The sequence below is a fragment of the Oreochromis aureus genome, linkage group 6, assembly GCF_013358895.1.
Source record: "Oreochromis aureus strain Israel breed Guangdong linkage group 6, ZZ_aureus, whole genome shotgun sequence".
Classification (NCBI taxonomy): domain Eukaryota; kingdom Metazoa; phylum Chordata; class Actinopteri; order Cichliformes; family Cichlidae; genus Oreochromis; species Oreochromis aureus.
The window spans coordinates 10648685-10662524 of record NC_052947.1 but is presented as its reverse complement, the minus strand read 5'-3'; the positions used below and the strand labels follow the sequence as shown (position 1 = coordinate 10662524).

The window sequence follows — 13840 nt, the reverse complement described above, 5'->3', positions numbered from 1 at the left end:
ATGCAAACATTTACTGCTGCAGAGAACCTGCTGACAAATCAGACTGCGCCAAAGGGAATTTCTCTCAGTGTTGCAGGTACAGTGGTTTTATCAAATGCATGAAGAACTCATTTATGAATAATCAGTGTATTGATATTATTTCTATTAACGATCCTCTCAGAGCTGCAGGTAAAGGTGATTCCTGCCACAGAGGGACAGACAGTAACACTGATGTGCAGCAGCAGCTGTCCTCTGACTGAAAAGCCTGCAGCCTACATCTGGTACAAGAACAGAGAGTTTCTCTATGAGGACTGGTCTCCCTGGTACCAAGAGCTGCTCAGCAGTGAGGAAGCAGTCACATACTCCTGTGCTGTCAAAGGCTACGAGGATCTCAGAGCCCCTGAAGTCTCTGTGGGTGAGTCATGATGTTCAGTTTGTTACAAAATAAACTACTAAAAATAAACTAAGTCAAATAATTCTCAGTAAACATACTCAATACTCTAATATTTCTTTTCATCCAGATTCCATCACATCAACATGCTTCAATGTGACTTACACTAAAAGCGAAATGTGTCCTTATCAGCAGGGATCAGAACATGAGCCTTGTTCCATCACATTTCCCAGAGGTGAACACACAAACACATCTTCTTACTGATCTCTGAAATACACTCACTACATTCACTTTTTTAACCCCTCAGCTGTAAAAAGGCTGAAAGGTTAAAAGATGTTATTGGCAGTTGGCATGGACACCGAGATTTGTAACTGCGAGAATGAGGCAACGAGGATTTCCAAATTGCTACAAAAGGCACGTGTACTAAAAAAATCTTTGATGATTTTGAATCTCAGTGACACTGACCTCAAGGTCAAGGTCAAAGTTCTAGTTTTCTGAACATTTTGTGATTGCAATACTTCAGGAATGAATTCAACTAGGACTTTCACATTAACAGCATAGGTACATCTACTAAGAAGCTGAGGAGTAGCGCTGGCAGCCATCAGTATTTTTAAAAAATGAAACAATTTTTTGAACAAACGTGAATTACATTATGCTTTGGGTGAAAAAAGTAGAATGCCAAGATTATTATGGAAGTGTGGGGATGCAGTCAATGAAAATGTGTTAAAGTGAAAACTTCCCTGACGAGGAAAAGACAGAATGAGTACACAGATCACTCTCGTATAAGGAAAAGAGAAGTGAGTTCAAGTGCCGTTGTTCTTTGGACTCACCTCTACAAATCTGCTCCCATACACAAAACCATGTAACTGACATACATACATGTATAAAATATGCATATTAATAACATAGTGACTGACGAAACTGTATTTATCATCTCCTCAGTGGTACATGTTGTAAGGACACCTGGGAACACACTGACCTGTAGCACCTCATGTCCTCTGATCGGCCCTCAAACTGTCTATGTGTGGTATGAAAATGGAAAACTTTGTAGGGAAAATATAAGGAGCATTTCAACTCCAAGTTCTGTGAAAAACAACTTTTACTGTGTAATTAAAGGTCACGAGCATCTTCAATCTGATAAAGTCTGTGAGTATCAAAGAAAACTGTTAATTCTGTTAATTAATAAAAAGCTGTTATCTCAACATGCAGACACCACAGTCAACTGTAAATCTTCCATCTATATTTCAGGTGTTCAGGATAAAAACTGCTGGAGAGTGAATTATGTCAGCAGGAGAATCTGTGCTCTGGAAGGATCTTCAGTCAGCATTATTAGTAAATACTCACATCCTGATAACATGAAACCAGAGTTTAAATGTTGGAATAAAAAATGGAGAACAGGTGATAAGGAACTTGAAAAACCGATTGAGCCTTCAGGTCGTGTGGAGTATCACGACAACGTGAAGAACCAACACATCCTGACCATCAAAAACCTGACGAAGAATGACTCAGGAGAATACACATTCATCCTGAGACGACATGATAAAGAAATGAAACTGCCTGGAGTCTTTTTGATTGTCACAGGTAAAGTCTCCTAACAAGGATTAAGATGTTTTATTCATGTAAGAGCCTCAATGTTTTACACTAAAAAGCCTAATGTAAACCTGAGCAAACAAAACTGAATGTAAAAGTGTTATCAGCAAAATTTCACTGATCATCACATTTTAGCTGGTCTAAGAATAAGTGCTGCTTGTAAAACTGTTGACTGTCCTTTGCTTTCCACACCAATTGACCTGTATCACATTACCAATCACAATGCTATCCTATATTTTAAAAAAAGGTAACTCGGAATTTTTTTATGAGATTTATAGTTTTTAATTATTTAATAATGTTCCTCTTTCAGAGCTGAGAGTGAAGATGAGTCCTTCTGCAGTGGTGACAGAGGGTCAGAGAGTCACACTGACCTGCAGTACCAGCTGTCCTCTGACTGACAACACAAACTACATTTGGTACTTGAACAGTCAACCTCTGAACATGACAGAGACACACAACAAACATCTGATCCTAGACGCAGTCAGCAGGGAGAATATAAGAAATTATTCCTGTGGTGTTAAAACCAACAAGGATAACACCACAGCTCAGTGGCTACCAGCAGCTGCAGGAGGTTTTGCAGCTCTCCTGTTAATAATAATAATACTTCTCACTGTGTTCTGCTGCCAGAGGTGAGCATCACTGTGTTCTCTTTAGATCAATCATGTTCAAACTCTGATTTGAAATCTGTTATTCAGTCGTATCCTTTCATGTTTGACACTCAGTAAAAAGAAGGCTTCCAGTCATTCTCCAAAGAGTGAAATATCAGACAACAAACAGCAGGTACACCATACAATGCATCCACAATCCTGTTTTTCTTTTACTTGATCATTTATCCTTTTTGTGGATAGATTTTTTTTGTCTTGTTTATCTCACCAACGTCTTAACCTTCCATATTGTGTTAAATGTGTACCTTATGGGAGGTTATGTTTTTTGGTCTCCTCAGGTCAACCATAATCCCATATATGAAAACTTCTCAGCTCACTACAGCAGAATGCCTGTCAATACACACCAACAAGCTCATCTCTATTCCAATCAAGGTGAACTTGACTCCAATCAAGGTGACCTCTACTCCAGTGAAGGTGAAGTCTATCCCAATCAAGCTGAACTCTATTCCAATACAGCTGATCTATACTCTAACATCCAATATTGAGTCACTGCCTTTTAAACAGAAAAAATCTCAAAAAAGCACCACAGCTGTTGTGTACAGAGTGTGAAACAATCACACTCTAAAATGGCACATAGTATACAGTAGAAATGAGTAAAAAGTAGAAATGCTTGTGGTTTTCAATTTAAAGATGTTTGATGATGAAATGCATGTGTTGCGTGCAAAGTATAAGACAATGTAAAAATGTTATTGCTAACTTTGTATAACATTCAAACTGTCCTACTTGTGAGCTTTGTGTTGTTGCTTTCTGCATGGTTTAGAGCTTTCAAACTGAACAGTTAAAACTTTAAGTCATCATTTCTTTTTTTTCCTGAACCATAAATGAACCACTAACGGATTAACATAAATCAATAACCTTCATGAGTATTAATAAATATTAAAAAAAGCTAAAGCGCTGTAGTAGTTTAATTCTTTCAGCTACAACTAGTGTGAAGATTTATCTGAATAATCATTTGTTTCTTATTTCTTCAGCTTTTTCTGTAAGATTCTTGAATGTTTGATGTTTGAATAAACCATTTTTCCTTCTATTATTATCTCTTAAAGAAACTATTTGTTATCAGAATGTTCAAAAAAATCACACAGTTAGGTGACAGTGTTGATACAGCCCATGACTTAGGATGTAATTATTATGTAAAAATACTTACTGGTAGGTGCGATGGTATAAATGAGTAATAATCCAAGATCTCTTAGGAGAGAAGAAACGTGTCCTGAAATACTGAGTAATTCTGAAAAAAAGTTTAGAGAACAGGATTACACATAAATTTTATATTTAAGTTGATAACTTTGGGTCATTTTAGGAGAAATATTTTCACGACTTTCATTGAAATACACATTTATTTTTACTGAAAATTCCAAGGTTATATAAGCAATGATGTTAATTCTAATATTAATTAATTATATGTTATTAACCTAAACATTTGGAATTTTTGACATATGAACATCCACCATTATAACCGCACACAAATGGCAGAAAACAAGTGCAAATACGTGTAAAACCGGGTCTGTTTTAAGGTGTTTCCTGCAACCAATGATTCCATCTATCCATTCTCTTCTGCTTATCCTTGTCAGGGTTGTGGGGGTGCTGGAGCCTATCCCAGCCGCCACAGGGTAAGAGGCTTGGTACACCCTGGACAGGGTCTGTCCAGTCTGTCACAGGGCTAACACATAGAGACAGACAACCATTCACACTCAAGTGCACAATTTAGAATTACCAACCCCACTAACTGCATGTCTTTGGAAAGTGGGAGGAACAAGAACCCATGCAAACATGGAAAGAACATGCCAACTCCACAGAAAGGCTCCGGCCAGGTGGTGGAATTGAACTCCGGACTTTCTTGCTGTGAGGCAACAGTGCTAACCACTGTGAAAACCTGCCCTATAACATTTCATGTTATCTTCTGCTGTGCAGACTTGATAACAGGTAGGCAGACCACAGTAGAAAATGTTACCAATAACAGCAGGATAACTCAGCAAACATGATTAAATCCCTCAGCATTACTGTATCACGAGATATGATAATAATTCCCTCTAGTGGACGTGTCTCAAACTGCAAAACAAACGAACAAACAAAAAAAACCAGGAGAGGAGCCCCCCAGAATTGTCTGGTTTCATATTTTATATTTCATATTATTTTATTTTTTGTCTATCAATCAATATGTCACAGCAGTTGAGACAGCAAAAAACAAGAGTGAATTTCAAACACAATTTTTTAAAAGAGTAACAAACTTTGTGAACAAAGTTTTTGTATGTTTTTTACATCTACTTTTAGTTCTTAGCTAAGGTTTAGTTAACTATAATAACCTTTTAATAATAACCACATCAGAATCTGCTTCAGCTCCAAGTGTTGCCTTGGAGTTGAGGTTGCCAACGTCTACCTGATAAATTGTGGATGCCCATGTGGACCAGCCAGCGAGCAGTGTGAAGGTTATGTTTTTCGACTTTTCCAGTTCATACCATCAGGCCAACCTTCCTGGGTGATAAGCTGACGCATGTGGATGTCTCTCTTGTGTCCTGGATTGTGGATTACCTGACAGGAAGGCCACAATATCTGCGTCTTCAACACTTTGTGTCTGCCAAAGTGATCAGCAACACACTCATGTAAGAAAATAAACTGGGTTAAAAGCACCACTGCATTCTGCAGGAAGGACCTGAGTCGTATTTATTTTCTGAAGCAGCTGAGATCTTTTAACATGTATCGGACAATGCTCAGGATTTTCTATGAGTCTGTTGTGGTGAGTGCCATCCTCTTTGCTGCTGCATGCTGGGACAGCAGGTTGAGGGTCACAGATGCCAACAGATTATTGATAGAAAGGTAAAAAAGATGGATGAGATAATGAAGCTGTTTTCTAATGAAAGTTTCTGTTAAAGGTGTTATTATTTGGAACTTTGTCCATGTTTATTATGAGCATTAATGCTATAACTGTCACGATCCTGGGTTTTGTACCCAGCGTTTTCTGTTTGGGACTTTTCTGTTTGATATTTCCCATTTGACTGATTTTAGTTTAAATATTACCTTTACTTTGGTTAGGTTTTCATTCTGATTTTGTATTCATCGTTTTCTTTGTTATTCTCATGTTTTTCTGGCCCTCCTGTGTTGTCTATGCCTCATCTACGTTTCTGTGTCCATGTTTAGTGAGTTTGTCTTTGTGTTTACTTTGGCCTGTCAAAATCAGGTGTTAGTATCAGTCTAAGTGTTGGTTCCCTGTTTTGTTTTGATAGTCTTTTGTCCTGTGTGTGTTGTGTTCAGTTTTTCTTTGCTTTTTTTCATTAATTGATTCTGTTCAGCTGCACCTTGTTTTCCTCAGCAGTGTCTCTTTCCCCCATAGCCTCATGTCTTTTCAAGTCTATTCAAATTTCCCTCTGTTCAAGTTTTCAGTTTAGGTTTTTGTTCCTGAGCTCTGGCAGTAAAGCTGTTTGAGTTTAATTAAGCCTGTCTGCCAAGTCCTGCATTTTGGGTTCTCTCGCTGCTTGGCACACACCCTCACTTGATAGTAACAGTAAAAATATGACAGTAAAACCAAAAGTATTAAAATTCTTAGTGATCAACAATCATTAAAGTCAATTGTCCCTGAGTGTAAAATATAGAAAGATTAGTGAAAACTTGCCACAAAACATAAATAAGTAATGACATTTATAGTCCTCACTTGTTGAGGGTTAAGCAGAGAACAATAGAAAATGTTACCAACGTGTGCAGAATGGCTCAGAACAGATGATCAGATCCTCAGCATCATAGATCGTTGCATTAAACATGGAGTTGCTGACCCAATGAGCATTAAGTATGGTCCCTTCTGGTCTCAAATTACTAAACAACAGAACAAAAGAGGAGGGTGCTAAGGGAATCTGAAATTATGCTTATTTTTCAGCATTCAAACAATAAATCACAGAATTTGAGGCAGGAAACAACAAGAGTGAATGTTGAACACAATTTTTATTTAAAATTTACAGTGTTTATCTCTGTGGTTGAAGACCTGTTCTCACTTCTGAGTGTTGCTCAAATGTGATAAAAGCTGCCACTTTTAGGCCACACCCAGCACCCATCTGTAACCAGTGGCAAAAAAAAGTCTGCATCTCCACAGCAGTTCATGTTGCACAGTGAGCTTGAATCTGCGGTTTCTTGATCACCACAGAGGTTTGTATTCATCACAAAGCATAAACCATCATAATGAGATATGGACAAAAGCTTTAACACATACACAGCTTTCTTCTCAACAGCCTCAAGCACCTGAGGCTTATTGCACATTTATTTAAAATACAAGTGCACGCAGCAGAGTCCACAAAAGATTGAAAGGAGAAGGAAGGAAGTTTGGTATTAGCTTCAAAGCTGCACAAGATGTGAAACCACTGAATATGAAACAACAGTCAATCTTTCCCCCCCTAACCTTTCGCTCTGAAGAAGAGAACAGCTTAGGCTGACCGATGACTTACTTTTTTTTTTATTCAAGCTTTCACTGTCAATGTTAAACGTTAAAGTCTGGACTACAACAATCATGCCGTTCAGGAATGCTTGTCGTCTCTTTGTGGGTGTCATCATTTACATCTCAGGTATCAGTGATTATTTATTAGTCCCTATTTAAGAATAAAAGTAACCTTAACTAATCCTACTACATGATTTATAGATGACAACTTTGAGTTCAGATTAGATCCTAATGTAAACTACAGTATATCTCTCTCTTTTTGACAGAAAGGTTTCTTTCTAATGTAAGTTTGTGTTAAAGGTGTTAATGGAGGAGAAACCAGGATCTGTGCTCTCAAAGGTTCATCGGTGGATCTGCACTGCTCACATCAACATCTGACTTCAAGCACCAAATGGTTCACTATCCAATGGAAGGGAAATTATGTTCAGAGTGAGCTCTCTGTGGATGGACAACGTGTAACGTACAACATGTCTGAAGAGAAAAACACAACTTTAACCATCAGTGATCTAAGAGAGAGTGATGCAAACGCTTACTGCTGTATGAAGACTACAGACAGTCCACAACTCTGTTGGCTCAACAGAATTAGTCTTCAAGTAGTTGCAGGTACAGTGACTTTTACTCATCTATTACTTTCCAATTGACATCATTGTATAAGTTGTTATCCACCATCCTCACAGGGCTGCAGGTAAAGGTGATTCCTGCCACAGAGGGACAGACAGTAACACTGATGTGCAGCAGCAGCTGTCCTCTGACTGAAAAGCCTGCAGCCTACATCTGGTACAAGAACAGAGAGTTTCTCTATGAGGACTGGTCTCCCTGGTACCAAGAGCTGCTCAGCAGTGAGGAAGCAGTCACATACTCCTGTGCTGTCAAAGGCTACGAGGATCTCAGAGCCCCTGAAGTCTCTGTGGGTGAGTCATGATGTTCATTCTGCTATATTATTTGACAATAAATAAATTTGATATGAATAGAAATCTCAATTCTAAATATAAAAATAATCTTGTTACAATATTTAATCGCATTACTTTTTCTTCAGATTCCATCACAGAGACCTGCTTCAGTGTTACTTATGCATATGGAGACATGTGTTCTTATAAACAGACATCAGTGGATGAGCCGTGCTCCATCACATATCCCAGAGGTGAAGTTGTACAAAAACAACTCCACCAAAACTCACGTGTCAGATTTGTTGAGTCCAACATTTGTTTGAATTATATAATATGAATACATCTATGCATAACAGGAAGTGTATTTATCTTTTATCAACAGAGGTTCATGTTCAAAGGACTTCTTCCATTTCTGGGTTTGTTACACTGGCTTGTAGCACAAGATGTAATCTGACAGACCCTCAGACTACCTACCTCTGGTACCACAACAAACAAAGCTATTATGAGAATCAACATTATTCAGTTCAAAAGTCTTCAAGAGGCACATTTTCTTGTGCAGTTAAAGGCCACAAACGTCTTCAATCTCCAGAAGTTTGTATGTGTTAAAAATACTCTTTTTTATTGAGTCACTGACATCCTGAAATATAAACCAGTCAGTCATCTCATAATCCATCTAAATTTCAGGTGTTCAGGATAAAAACTGCTGGAGAGTGAATTATGTCAGCAGGAGAATCTGTGCTCTGGAAGGATCTTCAGTGAACATCACAAGTGAATACTCACATCCTGATAACATGAAGCCAGAGTTCAAATGCTGGAGTAAAAAATCGAGAAGTGGTGATGAGGAAGTTAAAAGGTTGACTGAGTCTGCAGGTCGTGTGGCGTATCAGGACAACATGAAGAACAAACACATCCTGACCATCAACAACCTGAAGAAGAATGACTCAGGAGGATACACATTCAAATACAAGAGAGATCATGAAGGATGGACGCAGTCTGATCTGCCTGGAGTCTTTTTGATTGTCACAGGTAAATCTAAACTCTTCACTCAGCAGACTTTACTCATTAATAGGACTGTGAAAATATTCCATTACAGAGCAAGGATCAAAAGCAAATATAGACATTTTCCTTTTGTAGAAAAATTCACCCTTTCAGTGTTTTTATGTACAGTCAGATCAAGTGAGAAAAACATTATTTTTGTCTTTTAAAATATATAAAACTATTTTATAATCTTGATCAAATATTTCATAATGAGCACTTTGCTATATATATCAAATAGACAACAAATACTGATTTTCCTATTCACAGAAATTAAGAAAATGATAGTCATTCAAGTTTCATGTTGGATTGAGCAAATATCACAAGGTGTAATATTAAGAAAAAACATCTATATAACCCATACGTAACCTAGAACCAGTCTCGGTCGTTGTGTCCTTGGGCAAGACACTTCACCCGTTGCCTACTGGTGGTGGTCAGGGGGCCCGGTGGCACCAGCGTCCAGCAGCCTCGCCTCTGTCAGTGCGCCCCAGGGCAGCTGTGGCTACAATGTAGCTTGCCATCACCAGTGTGTGAATGTGTGTGTGAATGGGTGAATGACTGAATGTAGTGTAAAGCACTTTGGGGTCCTTAGGGACTAAGTAAAGCGCTATACAAATACAGGCCATTTACCATTTACCATTTTAGAACAGTAACAATAATGGCATGAATAGCTGAAAAGAAATGAATAACCCCAGTTGTCAGACAAATACAGTGAAATAAAGCAAACATTCCCTGTAAAAAGTCACAGAAATGAAGAGCTGAGCTTCAGTAAATTTTATGTTTTTTCACTTAAAACATGGCATTACTCACAAAACATGTTTTTAAAAATGATGTTTTGTGAGTAACCCATGTTGTGATTTTGCAATTTTCAATCCATTTTTTATCTGCTTATCTGGGGCGGGGTCACGGGGGCATCAGCATAAGCAGAGAAGCCCAGACCCCCCGCCACCTCCGCCAGCTTATCTGGGGGAACACCAAGGCATTCCCAGCCAGCCAAGAGATTTAATCCTCCCAGTATTTCCTGGGTCTGCCCTGGGGCCTCCTCCTGGTGGCACATGCCCAAAACACCTCACGCAGGAGGCACCCAGGAGGACACTACACTTTTCTGGCTGAGGACTGTGGCCTCAGACTTGGAGGTGTTTATTCTCATTCTCAAAATTATGAAAAGAAGGCACAGAGAAAAACCCTCTTGTCCACCAGGAATAACTAGAAACCCGCCCCAGCCCTCTGCCTCTCACCGAGGGCAACTCCAGACTCCACCAGGGACACCGCCCTTGTGGCACACACTGCATTGCCATGGGAGACCCTACCAGGGGGGAAAGGCCCCTGACAATATAGGCCCTGGGATCCCTGGGACACAAAAACCCCTCCACCACAAGGCAGCAATTCATGGAGGAGATTATTATTATTATTAATATAATAATAATGATAATAATAAGAATTATTGTTATTATTGTATGTTCTTCTTTCAGAGCTGAGAGTGAAGATGAATCCTTCTGCAGTGGTGACAGAGGGTCAGAGAGTCACACTGACCTGCAGTACCAGCTGTCCTCTGACTGACAACACAAACTACATTTGGTACTTGAACAGTCGACCTCTGACCCCGAGAGAGAACCAGAATAAACATCTGATCCTAGACCCAGTCAGCAGGGAGGATGCAGGAAGCTACTCCTGTGCTGTGAAAACCAACAAAGATATCAGCTCTGCTCCAAAGACTCTCACTGTCCAAAGTATCACAGGAACATGGACACCAGCAGCTGCAGGAGTTTCTGCTGCTCTGCTGCTTTTAATACTTCTCACTGTCTGCTGGTGCAGGAGGTAAGCTACACTGTCTTATCTGTCACACCTGTCATGGTTAAACTGTGATATGAAATGTTTTAACTATTGACCTATTTATTTATTTATTTTTGTGCAATAGAAAAAAGAGGACTTCCAGTCAGTCTCCAAGACGAGAAACATCAGATAATAAACAGGTAAAACAAATCTCTCCTTTTCTCTTCACAGGAATAATAATTTATTCTCCATCACAGAAAAACTTCATACATCATGCTTTTTTTTCCTCACTTACATCCTAACCTCTTGTAGACTTTTTGTCACTGGAGCTCACCACCTACCTCGATCATGTTTCTACTCAACAGTTGTATTTTTTTATTTGACTAAAACACATTCACATTATGACACAGTGTTATCAGCTGCATCTGCACACATCTAAAGCTCTTTTGGGGAGGAGACCACTGAACTGTTATCCATAAAATATCCCGACCATCCTCTGCATGAATTGTTAGCTATTAGGGCTGCAGCTATTGGTTATTTTAGTAATCGAGTATTTCATCAATTATTCCATTGATTCATTGAATAATAAGATAAGAAACACTTTTGACTTCATTAATGACAATAAAAAAAAATGTACTCCTTTTTGTTTCAATTTTTAAAATTGCAATGTTTTCAAGTTTAACTGCATACAAAGAATGAACGTAAAAAAACTAAACCATTTAAATCTGATAGATATCATACATCAAAACAAAATGTACAACATTTACAGAAACGTAATTTCTTTATTTGAATGAGGCATTAACTGAATCCTTAGTGTTAAATAACCCGGTGCTCATATCACTTGTCTTCTTTCTGTAGATGCACCCTGGTCCCATTTGTGAAAACATCTCAGCTCATTACAGCAGAATGCAGGTTAATATTAAACATCAACAAGATTTCTATTATGAAGAAGCTGATCTTCATGCCAGCGAAGCTGATCTCTATGCCAATGCAGCTGAGCTCTATGCCAAGGAAGCAGAACTCAACGAAATTGAAACTAATATCTACTGCAGCATCGAATCATTGTGATAAAAAAATCATTTAAAGGGAGCATTCACTGATTGGGATAATAATGAACTAACACAGGAGGGACACCACAACTGATAAGTAGAGAGTAAAAATCATACATCATAGTGGAAAATAAAATACAAGAGTAAGAAAAGTAGTAGTGTGTAGAAAAATAGAAATGCTGCTGCTGCTGAAATGTGTTGTGCATGTCCTGCAAAATACAACACAACTTCAAATTACTATTGCTAACTTTGTCAGATATGCAAGCTGTACTGGATGGTTTAGAGCTTTGGCAAAATGTCTGTAAAACTGAACCGATGAAACATTAAAGTCATCATGTTGGCATTTTTCTCTCTTCTTCTGGACCACAAAATAGTTCCATCACTTTACATACCTCCGCCTTTATACTGCCCACCCTGAAAAGTTTTTGTTAAAAAATATATCTGTGTCCTCTGCTTGCTCACAACTTCTATGGGAAGAGAAAAAATATTGCAGAAATACACGACAGGTGTGCCATTCTTCCCAGTGGTGCTGCTCCAACACTGCCCTTTCTCTCCCTCTGACAGCGAGCCACAAACCACACCCAGTTGCCATACACCTTCATGCTGCCAACAGAGGAAGTCAGCCATAGCCATCTGCGCCCCCAGCCTCTGTACTACCTAAAATGTTTTTTAAAATATGGTGGGGCCTTTGCAACGTGGCATGGTCTGAACAGACGATGAATGGGCACCCCAGCACGTAATAGCACGAAGACCTGACCAAACACTCTTTTTCCACAGAGTTATAGTGACGTTCATGCTCTGACAATTTCCAGAGTGCTTGCTTCAGCCTCTCATATGCGACTTGCCATCAGTCTGTCCACTGAACCAGATCTAAGCCAATTTTCCATGTGAGGTCAGTCAGGGGACTGGTTAGAGCCACAGAGTTCAGGATAAACCTCTGGTTGTACCCACCCAGCATCAGGGACCACCTCACCTATTTTTTCGCCCTTGGCCACAGGCAGCCCGTGTTGGTATCTGCTTTGTCCATTTGTCGATCTGGGCCACCCCTTCAGAAGAGGCAGCAAGTGCACAGTCCATTCCTCCATTGACCACTGGAATGGTGTTGCTGTCTCCTCAATCATCTCCAAAAAGAAAGATACACCATTTGCTTCTTTCATTTTGAATATTGTGGATTTGGCAAATGGCATCACTCACCCAGCTGACCATTTCCCAGACAGCAGCCTCTGCAACACCTAGATCTGTCTATGCCCAACTACCTGCAGTGGGTCCAAGTGCTGTCTGGTGACTGCTGCCTTCTCCGTGTGGATGGCAGCTTCCTCTACCAACATTTCCTCCAGAGCACTCCCTGTGAAAAAAACTAACACATTAGTAGATCAGATATGAAAGGTGAAGCCCAAAGAGGTCCCAGTGATGTAGTATTCTGAGCTGTTGCCCTCAGAACTGGAAGAGGCTTCAGTAGAACCACAGGTACATCTCTCTCTCTCTCTCTCCCTCTCTCTCCCTCCCTCTCTCTCTTCAAGGACAAGTGAACGTCATAACCATTATCCAGGATGAAACAACAAAGATCCATGAGTACGTCAGGAGATGGCCACAGTTTACATGCTTAGTGAATACCTCAGCCAGGGGAAACCTGAGAAAGAGCAAGAACAAGAACTATCACAGAAGGAAAGGCTCCTGCAAAGCATATATCATCGGCAGATAGAAGAAGTGCTGACACTGAAAAATGCTGTCAATGGCTGGATAATACCTGGCCGGAAAAACAGCAGAGAGGCACTAATCATAGGAGCAAAAGAACAAGTTTTAAGCACAAGATTGATAGAGGCTGGGGTCGACCACACCAGTGCACAGTCTGCACCTGGGGTCTTACCTGCTTGCATCTTGCAGGGTATAAGGTATAAAGCGTATGTAGTATTCAATTTGTCTCTTTACTTTCTAGTATAACTAAAGTATGTAAGTCATGTAACTACCTACTATCTCCCAACACACAGAGGACAAGAGAAAACAGACAAAACTGAACTCAACTGGTCTGCGTTGTTGAAAAAAGTATACGGAGACAC

The 13840-nt window shown here is 39.5% G+C and overlaps 2 protein-coding genes across 2 annotated transcripts; both read left to right on the top strand.

Moving 5' to 3' along the window:
- Positions 1-3646, top strand: LOC120440534. Its single transcript, XM_039613207.1, has 8 exons — positions 1-76; positions 161-394; positions 501-605; positions 1313-1516; positions 1619-1951; positions 2271-2589; positions 2683-2740; positions 2904-3646. Exons 1-8 carry the CDS (start codon positions 1-3, stop codon positions 3108-3110), a joined length of 1536 nt encoding a protein of 511 aa, XP_039469141.1. The 3' UTR covers positions 3111-3646.
- A 3440-nt stretch (positions 3647-7086) lies between these two features.
- LOC120440533 (sialoadhesin-like) lies at positions 7087-13409 on the top strand. The gene is made up of 8 exons (XM_039613206.1): positions 7087-7166; positions 7340-7642; positions 7717-7950; positions 8076-8180; positions 8797-8952; positions 10434-10779; positions 10880-10934; positions 11593-13409. The coding sequence occupies exons 1-8, from the start codon at positions 7112-7114 to the stop codon at positions 11800-11802; spliced, it is 1464 nt and encodes a 487-aa protein (XP_039469140.1). The 5' UTR covers positions 7087-7111; the 3' UTR covers positions 11803-13409.
- Positions 13410-13840: the final 431 nt, after the last annotated feature.

Coding starts and splice junctions, on each gene's coding strand:
- LOC120440534 (XM_039613207.1), top strand. CDS start 1: ATGCAAACATTTACTGCTGCAGAGAACCTGCTGACAAATCAGACTGCG. Junction 77..160: donor AATTTCTCTCAGTGTTGCAG/GTACAGTGGTTT, acceptor CGATCCTCTCAG/AGCTGCAGGTAAAGGTGATT. Junction 2,590..2,682: donor ACTGTGTTCTGCTGCCAGAG/GTGAGCATCACT, acceptor TTTGACACTCAG/TAAAAAGAAGGCTTCCAGTC.
- LOC120440533 (XM_039613206.1), top strand. CDS start 7,112: ATGCCGTTCAGGAATGCTTGTCGTCTCTTTGTGGGTGTCATCATTTAC. Junction 8,181..8,796: donor CTCCATCACATATCCCAGAG/GTGAAGTTGTAC, acceptor CTGAGTCTGCAG/GTCGTGTGGCGTATCAGGAC. Junction 10,935..11,592: donor AAACATCAGATAATAAACAG/GTAAAACAAATC, acceptor TTCTTTCTGTAG/ATGCACCCTGGTCCCATTTG.